This window comes from Apus apus, chromosome 4 (assembly GCF_020740795.1).
Source record: "Apus apus isolate bApuApu2 chromosome 4, bApuApu2.pri.cur, whole genome shotgun sequence".
Lineage (NCBI taxonomy): Eukaryota > Metazoa > Chordata > Aves > Apodiformes > Apodidae > Apus > Apus apus.
The window spans coordinates 286,599-313,586 of record NC_067285.1 but is presented as its reverse complement, the minus strand read 5'-3'; the positions used below and the strand labels follow the sequence as shown (position 1 = coordinate 313,586).

General features: G+C 44.6%; 1 protein-coding gene across 2 annotated transcripts in view; it reads left to right on the top strand.

Annotated features, from left to right (window-relative positions):
* The window catches only part of INPP5A (inositol polyphosphate-5-phosphatase A), a 193,947-nt gene that overhangs the window by 55,599 nt on the left and 111,360 nt on the right, over nucleotides 1-26,988 (top strand). For both annotated transcript variants that reach the window (XM_051618458.1, XM_051618459.1), the window contains exons 3-4: nucleotides 3,758-3,858; nucleotides 4,862-4,949. In XM_051618458.1, the coding sequence (XP_051474418.1) occupies nucleotides 3,758-3,858; nucleotides 4,862-4,949 (189 nt within the window). The remainder of the gene's footprint in view (nucleotides 1-3,757; nucleotides 3,859-4,861; nucleotides 4,950-26,988) is intronic.

The window sequence follows — 26,988 nt, the reverse complement described above, 5'->3', positions numbered from 1 at the left end:
TTTTTTTTTTCAAAGAGAGCCTGGATATCTGGCTCAAGGACTCCGCAGGAGCTGCAGCTCCAGAGGCCCAGCCCCCCTCTGCCCTGCAGCACGCCAGGCTGCCCTCCCCTCCCTGGCCCTTACCTGTCCCCTGTCAAACAGACAAGGACTATAGGAATGGAAAGAGATGAACTTTCTGGTTTTCACCAGTTTTATATTTGTACTTAGCTATGTTGGAGTACCTTACTCAATTACCCGTATCCCAAAAAACAACTTCTAATCGTGGCTTCTTTTCCACTGTTGTTTTGTATCCAGAAATTTAGAATAATGCCCAACTTTGTCAAAACACTGTGCTGCCATAGATACAAATTCAGTGTTTGTGATCTTGTGTGTGACCTTTAACCTCTGGCAACTCCGAGTTTTCAGCTCTGAAGTATTCATTACTCATTATTATGTACTGTTTGTTCTTTCATAATAGCAGAAAACTAGTAAAAGGTAATGAAGCATAGCCAATTTGCTCTTAGTTGGAGGATATTTATTATTTGAGAGGATGTAACTAATATTCAGGTATGTTTTTATGGCTTAACCTGCAAGGAATGCCACAGAGGCCTCTCTGCTATTAAACCAGTGTTGTTTCCTCATTAAAAAATAGCATAAAATTTTATATTTAATACCTGCTGTGATTTCAAGTTCTCAAGGATTTGAAAGTGAACGCAGCGCACCATGTCCTGCAGCTCCGTTCAGAGTCTGGAAATGTTTTCTGTTGCAGCTGCTCTAGCACAGGGAAGTTCTCCAGTGTTTTCTCAAGGCAGGACTCCATGTTCAAGGCTCTCTGTTACTCATTTTTCATAAATGTGAGATAACTCATGCCTGGATCACATTTGAAACCATTTATTTCACTTGTGTTATAAGTTTATTGGTTTTATTAGCTGTGTGAGAAGAGATCTTAATGAAGCCAGCAGCTGCAGCGAGGAGCACAATGTGCCAGCACATTTTTGCTGTGTTCTCAGTAAGCAGTCACTGGATGTGTTGCTTTGAAACAGTCAGAGTTGGATATGTTTGCTTTACAAGATAAAATAGTTATAAGTATTTTCTTATTATGGTAATTTCATAGAGCTATCCAAGTAGATAAGATCAGGACTTGGAAACGAAAACTGATTTGGAGTAATAAAGCACATGGAGAGTTGGGTCTGTGTTGTCCCTGCAAGGGACCACAGGTGAGTGAGTTCTGTTACGCAGTTAGAGTGCACAGGCTGTGTTTGGTTAATGTTTATCTCCAAGGTAGTGAAGAGGATGAACCAGCCAGTTAAACTTCATGAGGATGCTTCATGATTAGTTTGTTGCTAATGGAGCCTGAGGTTGCAGGCTGCTGGTGGCCCCTCAAGGCAGCACCTTGGGGAGGAAGGAGCATGTGTGGGGACACGGGGCTTGTTCTGCCATGGTGTCCTTGTGCCCTGGTGTGTGGGCAGAGCCTCGGGGACTGTGGGTACTGTGCTCCACAGCCCTGCTGCCTGCCCTGTTGGGTACCTGTCCCACCCCCCCCGCTGGGCAGCTTTTAAATTCACTAAAGAGAAACAGTTTTATTCAATTAGAAACCAGTTTTTCTGTGTAGAGTGCCTTTTGTTCCTACACTTTTTTTGGGGGGGGGATGGAGATTCCCAAACAGAAATCTGTGGGGGGAATATAAACCCCTGTCCAGGTCCTAGGGTTGAGGTAACCCTAGATAAAAATTTCTGCATACCATTTTTTTAACATTTCTCACTGAAAAGTAGATGTTTAGACTTGGAAATTGAAACATCTCTCCTGAATGTTGGTAGTTGTAGCCATAAACCATTTTTTTTATGTTCAGAACCATGTTGGATACGTGTCCTGTTTGGTGCAGTGTTTGGGGGTGGGCACGATACTTAAGAGAAACTTCCTCAGCAAAGCTTTCTCTTGGTAGTTAGCAAGTCTATAAAATCAGCTAGTATGAATGTAAGCTTTCATAGTGATATCAAACATATGTAAAGGGAAAAGCATGTGCACATTGCAGTTGGGTACAGTTTCTTGGGTTTGAGGTATTTTTTTAGCTACCTGTTCTATAGTCTCCTTATTTTATTTTCAGGTGAACTCTCTATGGGGCCCTAGCTCATCCTCGATCCTCAGTGGTGATGCCCTGTTTTTAAAGCAAGGTAGCTACATACCATAGTTAGGCAGAAACTGTCATGAATGAGCTAACTGAAGTGCACAAAGATCCACAAGCGTGTGTGTGGGAGGGAGTATGTATAATTTGTAGCATTTGTCAGTAGCTTACCTCAAAATGCTCCACAGAGCAGGTTGGTGTCAAGATTTGTTTCGATGATGGGGAAGCTGAATTACAGAAGAGGAAGTGACTTGTCTGAAATCACTCAAAACCCAGTGGCTGTTACCTCCTTTTCATGAGTCTAAGGTTGCTTAGCTTAGAAGTGCTGTAATGTACTGAATTTATTGTCTGATCAGTAGGTAGTAGCAGGCTGTATTCCCATCAGCTTTGGCTGAGTGGAAAGCTGCTGCATTTCACATTTCGCTGATCTTCAATTCATTGCCTTTGAGCTGGATTTTCTAACGAGATTATTTGCATGGCCAGGAATGAGGAATTTTGCACCCTGTCATCAGATCAGATGACAACTTCTCTCTACCGTGGTTTGAAAGAATAATTTAAAAAGACCTTTTCACTGTTAAAAGTTCGTTACTATTTATTTCCATAATTAAAAGCATGGCTGCAGAGGTTTATTGTGCATGTCTCCTTTCAGAGTTGCAGGGTGCCGGTATAAATGATGAGCAGGACAGGAGAGCTCTCCCTGTTGCTGTCCCGTGTCCCTGCAGTGTTGGTCAGGACTCTTCCCGCAGTCCTGCCCTTCCCCTGCACATCCCTGCCTCCCGGCACAGGAACGGGGGGATGCTGCGGGCCCCGCCAGCAGAGAGTCCCAACCTGCCGGCGCCAGAGCCTGCGGAGAGGTTGGCTTCTTATTCTGCTCAGAGCAGCTGCGGGAAAGGGGCGGTTCTTCCCGGGAACGGCCGTGGGACAGGCCGGGGCAGCAGGGAGGGTTCAGATGTGGTTTGCAGTGCTGGAAGTGCCAAGGGCAGAGAAAATTTATTAGGACAAAATAACATCGAATGTGCGATTGATGCAGCAGAAGACTTATCCTGTCAAAAAAGTGTATGTTCTAGGATTTTTAGTTGCATCTTAGTTCTGATTATTTAGTGTTTAAGATAGTTGCATTATACAAGACCAAGACTTGAAATAATGTGATGGATTTGTGTGCCTCCTGTATTAAATGGGTATATATACCATAGTGTGTGTGGTTTTGAATGCTTTAGTAAATAAGGTGCTCCACAAATACCAAAACGTGACGGCTAATTGGCATTCTGTCACCAGCAAATTCGAGATGCTTTGTAAAAGTGGAAAAACCCAACTTAATTCAGGTGTTTTGAACTCTTCCAACTCCCAGACAAGATGTTTTGATCATCTTAATGGTGTGAGGTGAGTTGGAAGAGGCTATGTATTTGCTTTAAATGCCTAGAAACTAATTCATAGTATATATGAAAAGAAAATACTGGCTAGAAGTATTTGAGATAATTGTTGCATATTTTGTGTGCCTAACAAATGATGCTCTACTTACTACTCTTCTTCCAGTTACTTCTCAGACAATAGCTGGTATTCCTTCTTCCAGAAACCGCGCATCTGGATTTGTCACTTATGTTGCATGACAGTAGTTGCGGGTACAACTCCGTTCATCTTTGTCTCTCTCTGTTTCAGGTTGTACATGCACACAAGCCCCACTTCATGGCTTTGCACTGTCAAGAATTTGGAGGAAAAAACTATGAAGCTTCCATGTCCCATGTGGACAAGTTTGTTAAGTAAGTACCTGGAGAGTTACAACACACCATGTGGTGTACAAGTGGAAGCGGGAGTCGTGGGATGTGTAGGGTGTATCAGCTTGGAAATACTATTGAGCGTCACCACGTCACACGGCCGTGCAGAAGGAAGTGACCAGGCAGATCTTCTGCCTTGCGTTGCTTAAGAAATGGGGAAAAGTAATGAAAGCCTGCTCTGGCCACGTCCCGGCAGGATGCGGAGCAGCCCGGGCAGGGGTGGCTGCGCCCGGTGCCCGCGGCTCGGGGAGCCCTCCGGCCGCGGGGCGGGAGCAGCGGGGCGCGAGGCTCTGCTGCCCGCGGGGCCGGGCGGGGCCGTTCTCAGCACCCGGTGCTGCCGCGCCCCCGGGAGAAGCTTCTGGGCACGTGTGTAAAACGTGCGTGGAACACCGTACGGATCGGCAGGTTTTTAAAACTCGGAAAGCCCAGTCCCTGAGTTAGAGGTCCTGGCGCCCTTGCGTGCCGCTGCGGAGGGTGCAGGATGGCGCGGGGCCCGCCGAGGCGGAGCTGCTGCCGCCCGCCTTCCCGCCCGCCCCGGGGCGCGAACCCCGGCCCTGCCGCCCGCCCGCCCGGCCGCGCGGTGCGGCAGCGCCCCCTGCCGGCAGCGGGTGGTGGCGCCGGGCGGGCCCCCGCCCGGGCAGCGCGGGCGCGGGGACCCCGGCCCCAGAAGCCGCGGTGGGCTGCGTGCCCCCCGGCTGGCGGGGTTCAGGAAAGCGGAGCTCGGGACCTGAGGGCGCAGCGCCTTTAGCATCAGTTGCCCAGGGGCATGGAATGTCGTGGTGTTGGGACTCCCGGGTCCTTCCCAGCTGCGTCCCACGGGCACCAAGGAGTCCCGCGGCTGCGGGTGGCGGCGCGCGGGGAGCCCGCACCCCTGCGCGCGGGGAGCCCTGCGGGGCCCCGGGCTGGGACACGGCAGCACAGAGCGTGATGCTGAAGCCGTTCAGTGGCCTTGCATCTCTATGACTTACATCTCTTATTTCCCTTTCAGGGAATTGTTATCAAGTGATGCGATGAAAGACTACAACAGAGCTCGGGTTTACCTAGATGAGAACTACAAATCACAGGAACATTTTACGGTAAATTTCTGTATTTCGTGGGTTTAGTTCAACCAGTGATGGATTTCCTCTATAAAGCTGATTGGGTTTTTGACTGGTGTGGGAGTGTGAGCCATTCCCATCATGACGAGGTTTGCATCTTCATTGGGAATGTTACTTTGTGGGTTGTGTAAGTGCTGGTTTCACAGAAGTGCATCCATTTAAAAAGAAGAATATCTAAATGCACAGCAAGTCTTTTCTGTTGTTTAAGGTGTTTGTATTAAGTTACTTTTATTCTCTAGTAATTAACCTTGGTGGATCAGAATTACCCTCTGTTTGAGAAAACGTGTTACTGTCTGATAGTGGGAGGTGGTGCTGGCCCTGAAGTGTGATGAGCTGGTGACAGGGCTTAGATGAGTGTCTAGGGCTCGTGGGTCGGATCTCCAGAGCTGATTCACAGGCTCACTTGTCTGTGGGATCATGAGAAAAGCCAGAGTACAAGTTTGTACTAGCATGCCAGTGATATTTGTGTAAACGTGTGCAGAGCAGAAGCAATGGCATGGTCACAGCTGTGCCTGCACAGTGTGTGAACAGGTCTGTTGCAGCTCGGGGGGATTACAGCTGGGCTGTCCAGGAAGGAGCAGTCCTTTGGAGGTGGATCTGTGGCATCTCCCTCCTCTCCAGGGCAGCAGCACAGCTAGTGGGGAAGTGGTGTAAGGCAGCAATGTTGTTTCTGGACACAGACACAGTGAAGGCAGCATGGGTGTTCTGGCATCCAGTTCTTGCCTCAGAATTTTAAAAGCATAATGAAAAGGTAGAGGCAAATCACACAATGATTAATTTTTTGTCTGTCATTCTTTTCAACCCATGAGAACCTCTTAGAGGTGAATCAGTGTGGAAAAATTTTAAAAAGCAAACTAGAAGGTGAGTGGTTATCTCATTATGCTTTATATTAAAGAAGAAAATACTGTGTGCTAGAGGAATATTTTATATTTTCCCTGTTAGGTTTTCAGTAGTAATGGCTTGGAACCAAAGCTAGGAAACCTAGAAAGGACATTGTGTACCTTTTGAGCTTTTTAACCTTTTGACTTCTGATAGTCTCTGGCACTTAGTGCTGACAGTTCTTGTGCAGAGTTCCTGAGACTATGGGTGTGAATCGAAGATTCACAGAAATTACCTCTTATACAAGTGATTTTAACTGGCTCTTGTTCAGCTCCTCTGTACAGTCTGTGCATTTAATGTGGGCATTGGGGAAACTGTTTGAGCAGGGGTTTCATCACTGTGCTGTGTCCATTTAGGGTAAAGCTTTAAGCTTATCCCCAGTGGGATTTGGCTTGCACGATTTTACATGTCTCCTTGTTTCCTCATTTGTTCTGTTTGATTGTAAAGTTCTTTAGCTTCTGTGGGCTTTTTTCCATCCCTTCTAAGGCGTGGTATTGGCAGCAGATGTTAGCCTTGTAGTTGTTATAGTGTTACTTCTCTGTCTTTGAACTATAAACATTTATCACATGTATTGTTGTATAAAGCTACTTTCTTTAGAACTGGGAAGCCTGAGCAGTTTCAGTTTGGCTGACCTTTACCCCTACTGCTCTCATATCCCCTTTTCTAGCACTTTTGGCATCACTTCTTCTGTAAGGCTTTCCTTAGTTTGGCTCCTGCCAAGATAAATCAGATTCTGCTGCCCATGGTTGCTCAGTTTGGCTGCTTTAGGGCTGACAGTGAGATCTGGGAAAGCATTTTCACTTCAGCATGTAGCCTCTCTCTTCCAGCAACCTGGGATGCAGATTTTACATATGTTGTAAAGTAAAAAACTAATGTGATAACGAGGTGTCTCTTGTGGAGCCATTTGGTCTTCAAAACTAGTAATTCACTATGTATCAAGGATCAAAATAGTTCATTTTGCATCATCCCAGACACATACTGGGGATTTGTCATTTATGGTCACGTATACCAGCTCTGGTATGAAATGGGTAGGTTTGGGATTTGTGGGGAGGTGTCATGACGAGGGAGAAGACAGTGGTTTGCTTGGTTGGTTTTGCTTTGCCATGGTTGATAGGATGAAGCCGTGTGGGAATTTGTTCCCCTCAGAACTCACCAAAGGAGACACACAAAGCCCCAGCCCGCAGGACGAGCAGCGAGGTGCAGCCTGGGGGTGTGTGGGGTGCCATGGGCCCCTGGCAGCATGTGGCAGGGCTGGTGTTGGTGGGGTGGTCACCTCGTGGGCCCCCAGGGAAGGGGGGAGTCAGGCTGGGCAGTGACTCGGGGCCCGAGGCGTGGGTTGGGGTGGGTGCTGAGCCATGGCAGCAGAGGGCTCCCGGAGTGCTGCCACAGCCTGTAAACACGATCTGGAGATGAATCTCTTGGCAGAAAGCTGCTACATTAGAGCTAATGCTTATCAGCTTGGGAAGGTGACAGCGCTGGAGTTAAGAGCTCCCAGCAGTTATGGATGAGGGCTGCGGGTGACAGTCTTTGCAAGCCTAACAATGGTTTCCCAGAAGCTTCAGATTAACTAAACAGGCAGTTCTGATGCTGTTCCAGTTGTGACTGGAAATGGGGATAGCAGACTACTGGGGACAAACTGATGCTGCTAGCCAGAAATTCTCAGGTGTCCACATAGGTGGATGATACTTCTTAAAATTCAGCCTCCTGTAAGTCTCCACCAAAAAAAACATGATATTTTTCTGTCCTTAAAATGTAATCTAGAAGGTAGACCTTAGTTTCTGTTGGAGAATATAGAATTAGTGAAGAGAGAATACTGAAATAGGTCAAAGTCTGAGAAGCTGAGAAATTAGTACAATTGTTTTCTATATTTCTGAGTATACCCATGGACTTCTGTCTTAATAAAGCAGGTCACTGTGTTTGTCTAGATTTTTCCCAGTGTTCAAGCATTTACATTCTTAACTTTACTGTACTTGGTATATTTCACATAAGGAGTATTTTATAAACCTTGATGCTTTTCTATGTGAGGAGTTATCCAGAAGCAACTATGTGTGATGAATTTATGGGTACTCCTCAAAGAGCCTAAGTTAATTGCAAATAAGGTGCTTTTATTCTCCAATAAAAGCATTTGTGCTGAAGCCAAACAGCAGCCAGAAATAACTCGATGTTTTCATCAAATCCATAATTATTTTCATATGAAGGGATGTCAGTGTAATCAGTGAAAATTTTTTTGTTATTAGATCAAAGCTAGTTCTGTTTAGTGCCTGTATTTATTGATTTCTGGAATATTCAATTAAGGTTAATGCTTTTTTGCCTTCTTTTTCATTGTTAAAAGAAGGCAGGAGCAGCCCCTGTATGGCTTAAAACATCCCTGCTGTGTTACCATGTGGTCTCAGTAGGCTGAGAGACTTGTTACTGCAGTGAGTCAGATCCTAAGGACTGCTGGCAAACCAGACTTTGGAGAGGAAGCTTGTCAGCAGCTCATGCCTTGAGTTTTTAGCGAGCATGTTAGGAATTGTGTGGTCATTACAGCCCTCAACTGATTTGTGGAAGCATTTGGACAGTAAGGTGGTTGCTTTACTTCTCATGGTAGATTTATTAAAAACAAACAAACAAAAACAGAATCCTCAATTGTCTGTCTGCTTGCTCAGCCCTGTAGATAACCTTGCAGTGACAAAAATGCTGTTGTGCTGTATACCTGATGTGCTGAAGTTTCAGCTTGCTCCTCCTTGGAAGGGTGTGTTGTGTTGTAATCTCTTCATCAGAGAGGGGGTTTTATTTCAAATTAAAAAATAAAAATCAAGATGCCTTTTGAAACTGGTATTTCTCACTTTAGGTAGATGTGTTTAAGCAACACCATGGCCATAAATCTCAGATGTTATTTTGCACTGCTAATGCAAGCAAATTGACAGGAGAGAGGAAGCTCGTATGGCTGCTGTCCTCCAAAGTTCAAGGTTTGTGGGATAATTATTGAGATGAAACTTCCCTTAAATAACTACCCAGGAAACAGACAAAGATAGATTATTGATGGAGAATACAGCAGATAAGTTTTTTTTTTTCTGATGGGCTTTATTCCCCCTGTGCTGTCCAGCGGGTGGCTGGGTTGCAGAGGTGCTGACCTGGCTGAAGCAGGATGCGGGGAGGCTCGGGGAGCTGCAGTTGCAGCACCTCCTCAGTTGGGCACAAGGCCTGGGGGCTGCTCCTTGGGGTGTCCCCTGCCCTGAGGTGTCCTCATCCACCACCTGCACTGTACTGGGAGTGGGGCAGGAGCTGCAGGGGGGTCTTGGGCTGCACCCTGCCCAGGGCTAGCTTGGGAGGGTGGGAGCAGGGAAGACACAGTGAGGGTAAGCACAACAAAGAAAGGCAAAATGCTCTAGTTGTGCAGCAACATTTCTTTTGGACTAGGGAAATCAGTACATGCATTGCCATAATGTATAGAAAATGGTCACACTTTTTTCTGATTGTTTTTACGTGTTTTTACTTCATGCATTCTGTACCAGTGGTTTTTCAGATGTAAAATGGCTCTTAAAGCTAGATAAAGCACCAGGTGGCCTAAGAGTAGGATCGTTATACTTAATAATAATAACCTGAGCTAGCATGACTGGGAGGGCTCCAGTGCTGAGCAGTGGTCCTAAAAATACAGACAGCATTTTATTCAAGTATGTTATTTTACCTTAAAACTGTATCTGCTCATTACTGAGAGAATAGTAAAGTTAATTTTTGTTAGATTAATGATGTTTGAGTAATATTTTTGGTTGAGCTGAGTTCGAATAATTGGCCATTAATTGAAAAAGGAAATTGAATTGAATTTATCTTGTACATAAATCCTGTCATAGTTATTAATGGGTCTTAGAAAATATCAGCCTGTTCCCAGAAATGAATGGTGTCCACTGATTCTTCTGGGCTGATTAGCTGTGGCAGCTCAGAGTTTTGTTAAATCAAAAAGATGATTTAGGAAGAGAGACATAATTGAATTGAATATTGGGGGAATGCCTGATGAGTTCTCAGCCCGCTCCTCCGTGAGGAACGCAGGCGGTGCCGGGAGGCTGGAGCACCGGCCATCCCTCGGGCTGCGGCTGGGGTCTGGGGGTCCCGGGAGGGGGGCAGGAGCACCGGCCATCCCTCGGGCGGGGTCTGGGGGTCCCGGGAGGGGGGCAGGAGCACCGGCCATCCCTCGGGCGGGGTCTGGGGGTCCCCGCGGGGCTCTGGTGCAGCTGAGGCTGCTGGACCGGTCGGGAACGCGCATCCCTGTGGCCTTCTGCTCTGCGGGGGGGCTGGAGCAGCTTCATTTGCCGGGCTTTGCCTTTACTGTAGTCTGTTTAAATTTTCTTCTGCTGATTTCATGAGCCTTTTTCCACCTTCTCCTTTCTCCCCTTGCTTCCACGGAATTGTATTTTGTGCCTGAGTTTGCTTTTTATAATGGTCTTGCTGAAAAAATATGCCAGGCTAGAAAAGAAGGACTAGCTTTCTAGCCTTAAGCGACAGCATCACAAAAGGACATCTCCCTGGTGCTGGGCACAGGTCTCTGCGGAGCTGTGCTGACAGCCGCACAGCTCCCGGGTCCCTCTGCTGGCTCGGCTGTTGGGGGGGCCGGGGGACTCGGGAGCCCTCCCTGCTGACCCTGGTGCTGCGGGAGATGCAGGACCAGGACACTCCTTCCTGTGTCCCACTCCGGAGACCTCATCCTGCTGGGCTTCCTGGGGACTCCTGCCCCTGTCCTTCAGGAGGCCTGGGTTGTTCCAGCCTGTCCACAGGCAGTGCCCACAGCGAGGGCTGCGTGCTGAGCAGCAGAGGCAGCGTCTGGCAGAGATGCTGTGCCTGGAGGGCTCACTGGGACGGGGCTGTGCTGCGAGGGAGGGTCCCCCCGCGGGAGGAGTCAGGGGTTGCCTGGTTCTGGAGACTGTCCTGAAATGAACTGCTGTGAGGTTCACCCAGGGAATGATCTGGTGGAACAAAGCAAGGTCCACAGATACCTTCCTAAGCAGCACATACAAAAAAAATACAAGTGTTTTGTCATCACCAGCTTCCAGACATCACTTCTAGTCAAATGTTCCCCACATCTTTCCCTCTGCCCCACTACGTTTTATTTTATTTTCATTTAGAAAAGAGTTAGTATAAGCATTTTTAAATAAGTAGCAACATTTTCAGAAAAACTTGTTGTAGAAGCTCCTTGGGATTTCTTTGCTGGTGGGCTGCAGGGGGGTGCCCGGGAACCTCCCCGGCCGTGCCAGGAAAGGTCTGTGCGGTGGGATGGAGTGGGGCATTGCATTTTGTGGTGCTGCTGAGTACTCAGATATACTGAATATTTACCTTCTGCTAATTCCACTTCCAGGTGAGAATAAAAGGAACAAAACCATATGAAAACTATATTAATCTTCCCTATAAACACCCACCAGAAGCAAATCTCTAGCCTTCTGCTGAGCTGTATGTGGTAGAAAAAGTGAAATAGAAAAATGAGGATTTTAGCTTGAAATACAAGCGCTGTAAAGCTTGGTGAAGCCTCGTGGTGGCAGTGCCTTTCAGTGATTAGGTTTGTTAGGCACTTGCTGGAGCAGCTGCGAGGCTTCCTTGCTACTTTTCTAGCAGCCTTCTTCCTCCTCTTCATGGTAACACAGAATCTCTTTGCATTGCAGCCTCCTGGTTTTTGTGGGTTCTTAATGAAATACACGTCTGGGAACTTCTTGAAACCTGCATCACAAAGTCTGACCTCTTCATTAGATTTTTATCTTTTTTTAATTAAAAGAAATAAGTTCATGAAGTGAGCTGGTGAATGCAGAATTTAATCCTACTGGTTCTGACAAAGTAATTAAAAAAATGGTTGCATAAGTATTGTCATTCTGAGAGGGACATGTTTTCACAACTACTGGACATGAAATTTTTCACTTAATTTCTTAGGGAACTAAATCAGCTGTCAGGTAACTGCTTCCAGTCTCTTCTCAGAGGGAAATGGGATCTGAAAGGTGTTGCCACAGCAGTACCTTCCTCACGTTTTGATTTGTCTTTTTTCTGTGCTGTTCTGAAGCAAATCTGCAAGACTTCTGTAGTGTTGTTCTTACTGTGAGGAGTTTCATGGCTTATCCTCCATGTTTTCTGACACTTCTATATAATTGGAAGAGGAGGAATAATTACTGAACAGCGAGAATTTCATAGATCAGTAGCCCAATGATGCGGTCTTAGGTCAGTGTCTTGTGCACAAGTATGCTGATGCTGAGGAAGTTGGTAATATAGCAGCTTCTTTGTATGTAAAATCATTCTATTGTTTGCAGTAGCTATGGATTTACAATTTATGTGGAACTGCATTTTCAGTGGGCTGGGGATTTTGTGCTCAGCATTTCATACTGCAGTCATGCAACAGATGACCAGTCCCAGACCCTGGGCCCACAGGAGTGGGGCTGCCTGAGGAGACATAGCCCTGGAGCTGCTTCCCCCTGGTGCTGGAGAAAGCCAGCTGGTTTTGAGGACAGTGAAGGAGAGAATTAAACCTAAAATGCCTCAATTGGGCCTTTCCAGTTGGCCCCCAGGCCCTCTTTTGCTTTCAGGGGTTATGGCAGTTCAAGTACCTGTACCCTCCTTTCCATACTCTGTTGGCTTGTGAGCATGCTCCTGGCTGGGCTGGGGCTGAGGGAGCTTTCCAGAAGGCAGCAAGGAGAGCACAGCAGTGCTTGGTGTCCTTCCTTAGCAGCTCATCTGCAAGTGAACTGAGGCCAGGGATTAGTAGCTTTTCACACCCACCACTGCAGGCAGCTGCTCCCTGTTTGGGTACCTGATTGCGTTCTGCACACCTGCCTGACATATGCTGGTAAACATTTAAATGCTATGAACTTTATTTACTCAGACCTAACACTTCCCAAACACAGGAATCCCTCTAGCCTGCTCCCAGGCCTGGAAGCACTGCTCAGCAGCCCTGTGCTGTCCCCAGGGCCAGCACTGCCTGGGGTCTCAGTCCCCCTGTCCCCCCTGCCTGCCTCTGGCAGCAGCCCAGATGGGAGAGGGTCCTGGAGGGGCTGGGGCTGCTTGGTGTAAAGGTTTGCTGAGTGCACAGGGCAATGTTGAGTATTTAATGGAACAGGAAGAACAGTAATGAAAAATGGTATTATCCATTGAAATAATTGAAGATCTGTCACAAATAAGTATAGAAAATACTTTAATGGGAGGTTTGAAAAGTACCACTTGGGTCTCTTTTAGAAATTTGGGGCATAGTTGCCAGATTTTGTCTTTCTACCAAAAAAAATAATTGAAATTGTTAAAGTATGGGGCAATCGGATATCTTGTTTGCATTTATATGCAGTAGGGCTAAGGGCAGGACCATGTATACAGTGCTCTAGCATAGCCTTGATGTTATTAACAGCTCTTTTCAAGTGTGTGTGAGGAGTTTTGTTTGTGCGAACAAAATGTTTGATTTGGAACAGCTCTGGCTTTCAAGAAAAGATGTGAGATTGGAAAATGTGAAAATAATTGCCTAAGAAATTATGAAACGCCGTTTAAAGAACTTGCTAATGTGTTTGTCTGCAGCATTAAATTCTGCAGTAGGAGTAGCATGACTCTAGAAAAACAATACCTATACTACTGACTGATACAAGCTAATGGGTTTACTAGTGTTTGAAACAATGGTATAAGGCAGTGCTCATAGCCAAGAAGAAAGCAGTACGTGGGTCTGCTCTCTCTTCTGTGAATAGCACGTGGCAGGCAGGTTTCACTGCATGGCTTACCAGATGGACCTTTCAAAAAGGCTTGGAAACACACTTGATTTTTCATAACTAAAAACAAATGGATAGGAGAAAAATACGTTGTTATATTGCACTACCTAAACATAATCTCAAGATATTAATATTGACATGAAGAGGCAGTAAGCAGCCCAAACTCCAAGAGAAAAAAAATTACGTATGAAAAACTGCAGATTTGTCAGTAAGGTTGGGCTGGGCTGAGACCTGAGGGCTCTGTGAGCAAGGGTCTGAGGGGTTCAGGCAGGGGAGTGATTCCCAGGAGAGGAAGGCCCAGGCTGGCAGAGGGAGCAGCGTCTCCCTCAGGAGCCCACCCTGGTGCTGGTCAGTCAGACCAGGTAACACTTAGGGATGTGATGCTAGTGTTAAAATGCCACATACACACACTTACTACTCTGTTAAATTTAACAGTGCTTGCAATGTACAAGCCCAAACTAGAACCCCTTGACACTGAGGAAGTGTTTCCACTTACTTTTAGAGGGCTTTCCAAGTGTCTATTGATCAGTGTTCTCTAACAGCACAGAAATAATGTGTCTAATTTAGCTGGCCACATGGAGGAGTATAGAAAAAACATTAGTTATCCCTTGAAAGGCTTGGAACATCAATAGGAGGACATAACATTAATGACTTTCCTATACACGAGCTTCAAAAATGGCTAAATGAGGAAGAAATTACAAATTTATTTTCCTATAATTTCAGCAGTTGTCTTGTTTTACTGCACCAGTAAAGCATTAAGCAATGAAATGTCACACAAGGAGTATTTTCCTGATAATTTGTCTGACATGCAAAGCATATAAAACAAAAGAGAAAAAGATGGAAATATGGGGTTTAGTCATTTTGACAAATTTAGTGATTTTTTTGCTCATGAAGTCTGGCAAGGAGTCTGCTGCTTCTGTCCCAACAATTTCACATTGCTGTGTTCTAAGTGGCTCACTGTATCAGGAACATCTTTGCTGCCTCAATTATGTCCTTGACCCTGACATTATGGTAACTTAAGAACGTAAATGCATATATAGCAAAACTTGTTTAGATATCAAGCTTTTGCTGTTCCAATAAACAGGATAAATGGCAGGTCTTCAGAGGTGGGTAGCAGAAGTCCAGGTTGGGAAGGGATATAATGTCACTAGTGCCCTTAGGCTGGGAAGTATCGGAGTGGAGTTTTGGGTTGTTTTCATTTTATCCCACCTTTTCCAGATAAACAGAAGATTTCATTGGGAAAAATATACAAAATCTGATTTCTGAATGAACTGCAATAACTGTGGTCATCCGTTCTAGCACTGACTGTCATTACTGCCAGTTTACCCACCAATCCCTTATAGCCCCAAGTTTCCTATAGTCCTGGATGGAATTCCCTCCTGTCAGGTGGGAACCGAAGCTGGGGGCTACAGGCTTTTCCTGCTGGGAAGGGCAGGATTCAGAAGTGCAGCAGGGAGACTTGTGTGTGTATTAAGCCTTATCCTGAACATGTGTGTGACACTGAGGAGATACGTGGGTTCTCCTGCATGCTGGTGGCAAACTAGGCTGAGTCCCTCGGAGCAGGCTGGAACAGCAAGTGTTCCCAGGTCAGCTGGTTGTCCTGGAAGTTATGGGAAATAGGGCTGCCCAGAAACTGGGGTGGGAGTTCGGGTGTTCTTCATATTAAAAATCTGTTGTTGGTTGGTTGTCCACTTCTTGTAGGGCAATTAGAGGTTTTAAAGCACAGAGGAAGAAATTATATAAGGGAAAGAAGTGTGAATGGATGGGTAATATATGAGAATGTCAGAAACAAAGCACTGATCATCAGGAAATACAGGGACCTTGAGGGGGTGGGAGAACACAAAGCCAGTGATAACTTTGATGCTAAATTCCCCAACCCAAACAACACCACCAAATACACCCCAACTTTTTCACAAGAATTGCTCTGTCTCTGCTAATTATAATAATGGCTTATTAACCTTCAGCTCAAAAGGCTGCAGCCTAAACTGTCTTGTGTTCCTGAAGAGGTCTCCAAAAAAGATGGACTATTTTTGTATTGACTCATCTTGTTGTGAAAGCAGCTGCTGTTTTAAATCCCACATTTAAATATAACTATTAAAATCCTCTCTTATGCAAATGTCTTTTAAATCACAGTTGCTGTAATGTTAGATCACTTTTAAAGCTTCCTCTCTGCTTGTTATCCGGGTACCAGGTAAGAATTTGAAAACCACTCACTTTCACAGGAAGAACCAACTGCACCAGCTTGGGATCCTGATGCAGATACCGTGTGTCTCTTGCAGAAGAGAAAAACCACCTCAGTACATCCTGACAGTTTGTTCCTCAAGCACACCCTGCCTGGTGGTTGAATGTTGCTGCTGGCTGGAATCAGCACCCCCAAATCCCCCACTGAGATACACGTGCACGAACACAAGAGCGATCAGATTATATGAATGTCTTCTTTTGACACAGAAAGCTGCAATCTAATCCCCTAGTTAATATGGTACATGAAAACAGGTAATACACTGATGGACTTTCATGTGCATGGTGAGGGGGGTTTAAGGCATGAGGAAAATAAAGCACTGAGTAACACTTGAAAGGTATTATGGCGTTCTGGATACCCAACAGGGTATTTCTTATATTGTAATTGCACTTTCAGAATTGAAAAACAATGTTTCCTCCAAAACCAGCAGAAAACGGTTAATACGACTTAAAGGCCAAACCAGGGTTGGGGGGAGTTGTGTACCCCTATTTCAGATGTTTCTTTACAGTATTTCCAGCTGGCTGCCCCAAAATGGAATTATTGCTGAGTGCTAATGATTTAAAACCAAAATGAACATTGCTTGTTGGTGAGTGAGTGTCGATGTACAGTATACAAGCTGCCCTGCACTTGCTTTCCTAAGAACAGTGTAAATCTTCGCATGTGAACTCTTATGCTTAATTAGACCTAGATCAGGTGCCCTTGCTTCAGCCATGTACCCAAGGTATGCATTTTTCCTAGACTCATCCTCTAGGCAGAGGAGCAAGCAACACTTTTTCATGGTACCTCTATCTTTGACAACAGTGGGAGAATTGTACGTGTATGTCAGATGCCTCCCAGGTGTATGGGGAGGGAAGGGATGAAAAAAACATTTTGGAAGCTGCTCTTTTCCATGGAATGATTGAGTGCAGAGCAGCTGCTTTGCTGTAAATTCATTTTGAGTAGCAATTTCTCCATGTAGACAAGGCTTGTTATTCTATATATGGGAATTATTTCAGTGGGCTTGGAAGAGTGGGAAAAATCTGAGTGAAAAGGATTAGAATTCTTTGAAAATACAAACATAAGCTGGTTTTATTGGTAAGTACCAGTACGTTGCTCTTGGGTCCCTTTGCAGCAGATGAAGCTTGCCTTGTGGAGTCTCTGGAAAACAGCATCAGACTTGAGGAGAATCCTATATAGTGCGGGGCAGAGTGCAGCTGGTTTTGTCATGGACTGCAGTAAAGCATTGATGCCTCTGGCAGGGTCAGCAACCAACACTCTGGCCAGGACAGCCCCTCAGAGCAGCTGTTCAGGAGTCAGGCACTGTCACAGAGAATAAGGTGATTTTAGTTGTGAGTTTTGGCAAACTTCAGGGGAGAACTTTCTGGATAGTGGGTGGCTGGTGCACTGGTTGTGAGGAGGAGGCCACCTGTCCAAGGAATGAGATGCAAATGGGAGTTCTTCCCACTGTGACTGCTGTTACAAGCCACATCTTTGTTGCCCTCATTCAGTTGGGTTGGATAGATATTTCTCCTCTTTATTGTTTACCAGGGGTCTTCCAGATCAGAGAAACTTTAATTTCTGCGTATTGCCTGATGCACTCGTTGACTTTTCATAACACAACTTTGTCTGGGTATCCTGTTGATTGGATGGCTGGAGAAGGTTTTATCCATGGTTGTCTGTAGTCTTAGGAAGTCGCAACAGGCTTGGCCCTCGAGGAGGACAAGGCTGTGCTCTGCATAATTGTACGAGATAACAGACAGGGAGAACTGCCAGCTGTAACTCGGCTCTTGCAGAGGCTGACTTCCTCAGCTGGGGTGACCTCTGCCCACCTCCAGGTGGGTTGAGCACCTACCTACAGGCCTGAAAGATGAAGCTGAGCAGATCCTGAGGCAGGTTGTGGATCTGGAAGCAGTGTCACTTGGCAAAGTGTTCTTTATGATTTCTGGTGCACTAGAGGTCTACTTAATTTTATTGCCTTTAACCATGAGCCAACACTTAGAAAGTGTGACACTTCTTCAGAGGTTGCTGTGGATGTGAAGACGCTTTCATTTTAGAGTGGTGCCTTACTTTTCCTTAGCAAGGATGGTGAAGTCTGGAGAGCGTTGTCCAAGGTGTCTCCCTCAGAGCAGACAGAGTGGTCAGTGTTGTCCAGGAGGGCCTTGTACCCATCCTCAGCCTTCTCCCAGGGAGAGGTTTCAACTCGTGAGCTGGTTCCCTACAAGCCTTCTGCCAGACTTTGCAGATAACCCCTGAGAGCACCAGGAACCCAGGCTGCTCTCAGTCAGCTCATGCAGTATTTGCTCTCTGAGCTCATTCTAGTGCAGGAGTGAAAAATTTCATTCTTTGACCTGGATCCAAGCTGCTTTTTTGACAATTGGTGCTTTGGTTTCTGATTGCCAGAGATGAACAAACCAAGAATGTTTTACTGAGTTGCAGGGATTTGGTTAGAAAATGGGGTGCTTTGCAGTGAAATCCAAGGAGTGTACCTTCCAGGGTCACAAAACCACAGATAACCATCCATACGTGCGGTGGTTTGTTAGTAGGCTGTGGTTCTCTGCTGTTCTCCTTGAGGACTTGCATTTCAGAGCAGGCTCCTGTCCATCCTGAGACAGGAGGAGCATCAGGAAGCTGGGGTGCCTGGCTGCTGTGTGTCTCCCCGTGAGTCTGAGGGAGTCTCCTTATCCTGACTTTGCAGGGCTGCTGTCAGCCTGCCAGGAGCTGCTGGGCTCTCAGTTAATGTCATTTCATAATGCTGCTCCTCTCATACGACCTTTAGCTCTGATACATAATTTGGGGAAATAGTCCTGCATTTACTTTTCAGTTAGTATTCTGGAGCATACCCCAGGAGGATGACTATCATTTATTACTCTTCCAAGCACAGGACATTGTGAAGGCAATTTTTTAAAGAGCATGAGCTATTAATTATGCTAAAAAAATAATGTGTTACTTTGAGCATCTCATCCAGAGAGCTGCATTTCCTCCTTGTCTGCTTCTTGTTTTCTAGGACATTTTAAGAAACAAAGTGTGAGATTTCCCCATAAATGCTTTGTGTAGATACTTTTCCCATTTTGGTATCCACCTAGTTTCTCATGAGCTATCCTTTTAAGGAACTGGTTACAGCACTAGATGGCAAGCAACAGCTATTTGATGGTATCACAAATGGCTTCCTGGCAATAGATAGAAATGTTTTGCTAAGAAATTTCTTGGAGGTGTGCAGTTAGTCTTTGTTGTTGAGTTGCAGTTCCTTGCAATGAGAATACTCAGTCAGAGAGTGTTCTGCCTGGAGCAGTTACCTCTGCAGAGCCTCCATGCCTGGTAAGCTGGAGCCTTCCAAGCCCTGCACATCCCATGGACCACGACCTAGTGCCACATCCCTGGCCTCCATGTCACTGGCTGGCCTGCAGTAAAACCTGCGGTAATGCTCTTCTAAGCATCTGAAAACAGCCTTCCTTTGCCTGTGGTGATGTGTTAGTGTGTGTGTAGCATCTCAGTCGTCTTACTGCGGAGGGATGAATGCCATTGAGGAAGGGAATTTTGAAGCCCTAAGGCCTTAGTGAAAGGTGCCTTTAAAATCGGTACACGGCGGTGGGGAGGAGGTGGGTGAAGTCGGAGCAGAGCGAGGTTAGCTGTGACAGTGCAGGATGTGGTCTGTGCCATTTTCTCTGGCTCTGGGAGAAGCAGCACAGCCTTAGCTGCAGTGAGGGAGATGGCAGGGCAGGTCTGCTGGCCGAGTCCATCATCCTCTCTGCCTGGCTCCATCAGCCCCAGGAACCCGGGAGCCTCTCACTGCAGGAGACCCTCCCTCCTGCTCTCCCCTGCACACTCGCCCCTTGCAGCTACCGGCACAGTATTTTGAAATTTATGGAAAATGAATTATCGATTGCAGGTGTGCCCTGGTTCAGGGAAGGTAAAAACGAGGGGATGCATTTTCGATGAGGGACGTAACCCGCTTTATGAAACCAATTGTCTTTTGCTCTGCTCCTTCCTTCCCTCTTTCTCTCCTCCTGCCCCCTCCCCCTTCCGTGCGCTGGATAAAAGACAGGCCTGATAAAGTGAGAGGAACAAGATTGGTTTTCTAAGGGCAGTGGGCCCTTCACGATCAGCTAAATCACGGGCTGTCTGGCTCTCTGGCTGGGTGATGACCTGCTCCCCGCGCCGTGGCACCCGCACCCCCCGGCGGGGTGTGATGATGTGCACCCGGGCGAGCGCAGGGGGCTGCGCGAAGGTGAAACTGTCATATCGATCTTTTTAGCACTAAAATATGAGCCACTTTACTCGGCTCCCCGATGCTGTGATGTGAAAAATAATAACTCGGATCCAAATTAAAAATATTGATCTCTGGAAGGTGTTGAAAGTAAATAAACACCTTCCGAAGTTTTCGGGTCAGCCAAGAAATGGTATTCAGCAATAAATGTGTCGCCGTGTCAGAATCCAGGGTTCTTGATCTGTTTTTCCTTTTGAATTGATTTTTCATTACTTACTTCCTAAAAGTGTTGGAATTTGGTCCTCTACCGTTAAATCCCAGTGTTTGGGCAAATTATTTCTTTGGGGCTTATGAGGTGCTCCTAATCCACTCGCTCATTGATTGATTGATTTTTGACTCAATAAACTTGCATTACCCTTGCTTTATTTAAGGCTTCCATCATAATTTTTTGTACATTTAGGCTTGACTTTTTTATTTCCTTCTAACAGATGAGCTGACATTGGTCTATCAAACATGTGGGAAAACAATTGCCACAAGGTTAATTTTATTGCTAGCTCCATGCATTTTAAGTAGGTGCCAGGTATTCTCCACTACGGGCTGATAAATTGCCATTGAACCTCTAAAGCATAAGAATGAATAGAAGCACTGTAACAACAACAACAGAAACCCCATATAAATGCATCACATAGCACAAGCATTAAATGGATTATTTTTGCTTCATTGGTTTAACTTCATTTTACATCCAAGCAGAAGAGGAACGCAGTAATGTAATGAGCTCTTTAGCTGTTGCTCTGCTCCCGTGCCAGCGCTGCGAGTCGTGGAGGGGTGGTACTGCTGAGTAGTGGGAACAGCAAAACAGTCACCTGCGTTTTCAAAAAAGGTTTTTTCTCTTACAAACTAGCCACTTTATTTTTAGATGTCAAAACACTCTTTAAGGAACTGACACAGTGATGTTACTATTCTCTCGTAGTTCCTATGAACATGCTTTTTAATTTTGCTGTAAGAAAGGGCATAGTGCCTGCTCTGCTCCTAAAGGTGGTTGGAAAGGAGTTGTGATGAGGACGAGAGTGGCTTCTTCCCTAGACTTAGAGGAGTTTGGTCAATGTTGAAAAAATAAAAACCCCTTTAACAAATAGGATGTTGCTGTAGAGTCTTCAGTGTGTCCCAGTGTCCAGGCATCAGTGCTCACACCTCTGCACCTTCTGTGCAGCTGAGGTCATGTTTCACTGTGTTCCCTCCCAAGATTTTCTAGCCTGATGGTTCCAATACGGTGAAACTCATGCATTTATTATGTTTAATACAAAGATACATGATCAATTAAGAGGAATAAAACTAGAACTTCATTAATTACTTTACAGAGCTGATTGCATTTGAGTCATTGTCCCCTTCCCTGTGTAGCTGCATTTCATCAGCCAGTTGGTGCTTTTGTCCACGTGTCTTGTTCATGCCCAGAGGCTCCTTGGAAGTAACCAACAGATATTTTCAGTCAGATTCTCTCAAATGTATGCACGTGCAGGATCAAAATCTTTGGGGTTCATGCTGGGTTTTTTTAACACTTTTTTTAAAAGCCTGCGTCTGTTTGTCTAGTGCTCATGTAAGACCTGTTCATAGAAATATGCATCTGTCACCATCTGTTCAGCAAGTACCAACCTAAGACAATTGCCACAGGTTTTGCATTTTGGATAGTTTTTTCTTTTTAAGTGTCATAATGAATAGGGAGGAGATAGCCTTTAGCACTGGTTTTGCTGGGCTGTGCTTCCTCATACTGGTACCGTTAGTTCACCAGGTCTTGGAAAAGCCATTTTGTAGCCTGCAGTGTGTTTCATGTGCTTCCAGATCATTTGCAATGAGGGGAAGGAAAAACAAAGACCATGAATATTTACTAAAGTCAGTCTGGTAAATGGAGTTTGTAGACCTGATGTTCTCCTATTTGTATGTGCTGAATAGCAAAGATCTTGTGTTTGTTTTCAGGGACACCTTTTGACTGGGAGTTAGCTGATATTCTTAGAGTTTGTTCATAAAAGGTGCTCTTCAGTAATCATAAAAATGGAAAAGGAACAGTTCTGTAAGAGAGTATGCCATGAATATGGTAAAATAGTAAAAACACAGATTCAAATGCTCTCCTAGCAACATAGAGACGGAAAACAAGAAAGAATTAAGAACAGTCTTAGAAATACTGTCTTTCTCCTGCTTAACTTTGCAGTCGTTATTCTGTGGGCATGTCTGATGGCTGTGTCTATCACAGTAGTCACTTAGGTTTTTTTCCTTTCCTATTCAGAAGTATTTCCAAGTGGAAAGAAGCCAGTATCAGGGGTTTTCTGACCTCTCAGAATAGGTCAGTGTGCCCGGCGCTTCAGGAGGAGCTGGTGGCAGGCAGCGTAACACCTGCCCAGCCAGGCTCCCTGGCCATGGTGCTTGCAGGGGGAGCAGGATCCCACCTGGAACTGGGCTTCCCTTTCAGCTCTCATGGCAAGGTCAGTTTTGAAGAAGGTGCAGACTTTTCCCAGTGATGGAGATGGCTTAGAAATGACTCACTTGAATTCTCCTTTTGCAAAATCACAGCATTGTTTGTTACTCATTCATTTGCAGAACAGACTGTAATTGATTTTTGATGCAAGCCCAAGTGCAGTGCAATTACATGATCTTACAACAGGTACATTCTTGCAAAGAATAGGACTTGCCTGCTGTTCTAAGTTCAGTCACTGACTTCTGTGGGTCACTGTTTCATCTGCTACTTGTGTGCTCCTTGAAGGAAACATACCCAGGACATGTCAGACCTTGTAACGTCTTCGGGTTTGCTCCGCAGGGAAGCAGCTCCACTGAAACCCAGGGTGTGAGCAGCTGGCATCTGAGCAGTGCCGCCTCCTTCTGAAGGGGGCAGCACTGTTGTCCCGAAACTGGTTTGGGACGTTTGGAGAAAAGCAGCAAGACTTGCTGGAGCTCGAGAAAATGTAAGCACTGAAGGACTGGCAATACTGGCTGTGGCTGCTCTAGATAGGAGAACACTAAGGAAGGCAGAGGGAATAACCTTTTCCCCATATCATCTGAAATAGACATAAAACAAATTATTTAAATAAGAAAAAAACCTTAAATTTTGCAGTGGAAGATTCCATGAGCACGTTGTGCAGGGAGCTGTTGGGAATGCCTTACAGCTGGTCCTACCATGGCAGCAGAGGACACTTCCCAGGGTCAAATCCCTCTCTTTTTTGTAGTTCTGTTTGAGCTTGACAGTCAAAGAGTCCCACTATGTGTTTAGGTATTTATCTCTGTTTTCAAAAATCTTTTTATTTCATTGGCAAAAAGGAGAACTTTGAATTTCCTCATCCTGAAGCCTGATAATGCTAGTTTATTGGTCTGGAGAGGCTGCAGTTCAAGAGCATCAGCAGCTGTTGTTCTGGTGTAGCCTTAATCACTCCATGTTATCCCAAGCAAACTTTTACTGGTTATTATATTTATTTTTTTTATTTTTTTTAGGTCAGTAGCTGTTTAACTATTATTAGTTGTGTTCAGTTTGTCCTTAAAGTTGAGATCTGTATTTTAGCCAGTGTCTTTTAATTTAATTGCTTGTCACTAGACTTTCTCAAAGAGTAAGAAAAATATGTAACTGACATGTTGGCACAAGTCTGACCAAGCTGTGTGGTGGCTGAACCATATATCAAGGGAAAAGACAAACATGATTGAATGCTGTGTCATAGCACCACACGTGGGAAACAAATATTCTGCAAGAAATCTATTGGCGAACAAACTGAAAAATTGTTAAGCTCTTAAAGAGCTTAAAAGCTTGTTAGCATTTTTTGACAGAAAACCACTGAAGCAGTGAACATAAAAAGAAAGAGCAAAAAAGCCCTAATGGCTGATTCAGCATTCAGATGTGTGGTTCTGTTCACTCAACATCCTTTCTCTGTAAGGACAGTTGCTTCTCTGCCTGGAGCTGGTAAGGAAGTTTCTTCTGACACCTGGGAGCCTTTTCACTCCATCCTTTGAGAACTACTCCAATTACTCAATTTCCAGTTGTTAAGAGAATTTATCCAGTCACCTTTTGTCAAAACTAGGAGAGTTTTAGTAAGACAGGGCCTTATTTTTTATAAAATACAGTTTTCCGTTGGGTGTCTGGATGTGTTTTGCTGAAGGGACTGAACCCACAGTGCTTGGGACCATCTGCTGCCTGCCTGGAAAGGGTTTGGTTGTCTGAGATGGGTGTCTGATGTGAACACCTTTTGTGTAACCACCAGCTTAGGACAAAGGCTTGCCATCATTCAGATGGAGCCCCCCTTACTATACATGTTCTAAATGGAGCAAATATGCACAGTAGGTTTGAAGATGAGATTAATAATCTATTTATGCACTTTAGTTTTGCTTATCTTCTCACAGATTAACAAAAGGCAAGTAGGAAAAAATTAGCTGATACTAGGCATAGTATTAAAAAGAAAAGTTACTCTCAAACAGAACAATCATAAGCATAAATAAATATCAGTCTGCTCCCAGTAATGTTCCTTTTGTTCCTACTGACCAATGTTATTTCTTTAAAAGCTTATCAAATTAAATTTTAAAAGAAAAATGAAGTTGAAAACTTGCCCTACCTTCAACAGAAAAGATATGTTTAGTAATTCTGAATTAATTAATTGTGGGTAAATTTTACTAGTGCTTTCCTTATTCTTAAAACTCCCAAGATCACTGATAATTAATAAGCTTTGTAAAGCAAACACAGGGCAACATGTGCGTGATAAACGGAGCTGTTATGTACACAGGGAAACAATTAACGGCTTGCTCCCCGTGTCTGATGTCGGTCAGCTTGTCCTACTGGTAAGGTGGAGCAGAGAAGCTGTAGTAGAGCCTAGGCAGGTTTTAGATGATGTGCAAAAGGAAGGATTCTAGTCCTGTGTACAGTCTGTGTGTCCTCACAGCTGGTGAAGTTCCAGCTCCTCCTCTGGCCAGGCAGTTGTGGTCACCTTCACTGAGGGGCTTTCTGGTCTGCCGTGGAAAGGGGTCAGTGCTCCCTCCTCTGCTGCACCTGTGGGGAAGGCTGAGGAATATGTCTCACTCCTGCTGGGTTCTCTTACCACCTTCTTTTGAATAGACGATCTGTTAATTAGCTGCAGAATAGGTGTGGTATCCTGCAGCCTGCACAGATCTGAATTGATTTCTGGGGCTACTTAATGAGTGAATGTTTCAGGATGTCACTGCATATACTGCACTAGTGACAACAGTGACAGTTTCACTGCAGTGTATGAGCAATGTCACTTTGTAGTTCCCAACTTAATTTTTAAATGCCAAAAATAACTGATTTCCTCTTTAAAATTTCTTGGAGAAAAGTAGTCTCTGACTAACACACACATGCTTGTCGTGCTCTGTGGCAGTAGCCAAGTCTTTGTGCCAGTCACTGACACGAGAAAAGAAAGAATGAAGCAGTGTTTGAAAATGCAGGGGAGTCCCAAAGCAGCAGGGGCTTCACTAGTTTGATGTGCTTTTCTGCTCAGTTTTCTGAAGACAGCAGTTTGTTTCTGTTGCGATGCAGTAGGTTTGTAATTTAACATTTTCATAATTATCACAGCAAAATGTAATTAACTCTCAGTAACACTCATTGTGTTTCCAGATAAAAAACAGAAAAAACAACCCATTCAGTATAGTCTCTGAACATTGTCTTCTGAGTTTTGAATCTGCAGCTGCTGTTCCAGGAAAAAGCTATTTTTAATTAAAGCAAGTGGAAGTCAAGACTTCAATTTGGCTTCTCCCATGCCAGCAGTGCTAGCATTTAAGGAGTCAGCAAAGGAACAGCAAGCCTGCAGTGCATGACTTGATCAGTTTTCCTCAATTTTCATTTCAAAATTCAGTTTGTGCTTTTGTGCTCGAGTTTATGCATTTAACTTAAAAACTTCTATTTAAAGTTGTTATGTTTTTTTTTAATTTTCTTCATCACTGTGGCAATTTTTAACCCTTTTAGGGTTCTTTTGACAGTTCAGCTAAGAAAATCTGTGATTTGATAATTTTCTGATTAAATACTTGAGACACCATAGATGTTTTAAATGTCCTGAGATACATTTTTCTTGAGAGTCTGTGGCAATCTGCAGCCTGCTTTTTGGAAACACTGATTGATGAATTCTGCTGTAATTTAAAAGTTAATAAGACAGGCCTGCACGGACCTGATGCAAGTTATTAGACTTGTAAGGCACTTTAATATATGCCATTTATTATTCAAAGAAGTTCAAGCCAAAAATGTCTCATGCACTATTAAAAATTCAATGTAATTATTTCAGAAAACTTCAGGAAATGCAAACGGTCAGATGAACTGAATTTATTAAAACAATATCCAGTGACAGGAATGCTGATTGACCCTCTTAGGGCTTCACCTCGAGCTGTAGGTTCCTCTTCCAGAAGGAATTTGTTACTCCTTGCGCTTCCTTTGCAGATGAGGCTTCCCACTGCTCCTTATCATTGAATTCAATCCATGACATGTGGTGTTTACTTTCTGCTGTTTGCTTCAAAACACCAAACCCTGATGGCTCTGTCCAGCATTTTGCCTAAATTGCTGTGGTTTTCTCTCTCCTGCAGTCCTAGGGATGAGCTCAGGTAACAATAGCCTGGCTGCGTTTTCAGCCAGTCAGACTTGAAATACAAACCGAATCCTGTGGCCGTCTCATAAAGTTTAAGGTTTTCCATTATTAAAATCTTCCTTTGAAATAATAAATGACTACAGGCTGTCATGGCAGGGTCTAGAAAGGCCAGCACGTAGAAAGGGCTGAGATTTCATCTGAGCGTAGTTGAGTTTTATAGATCTATTTATGAGATCCAATACTGTAATGATGTAATTTTACTTGTCTAATAAATGTAGCTGAACAAGCAAAGGATAGCAAACATTTCCATTGTGACCAAAATCCTTTAAACTGCAGCCACTTTGATCTTAGAGCTCATGCTATTTAATAAATGCTGGCTATTCTTCTAACAATCACAATTATTTAAAGGGTTTTCAAAAGGGATAGAGCAAATCAAATCAAACAATTACTGTTGTATCTCATTCTGAAGCTA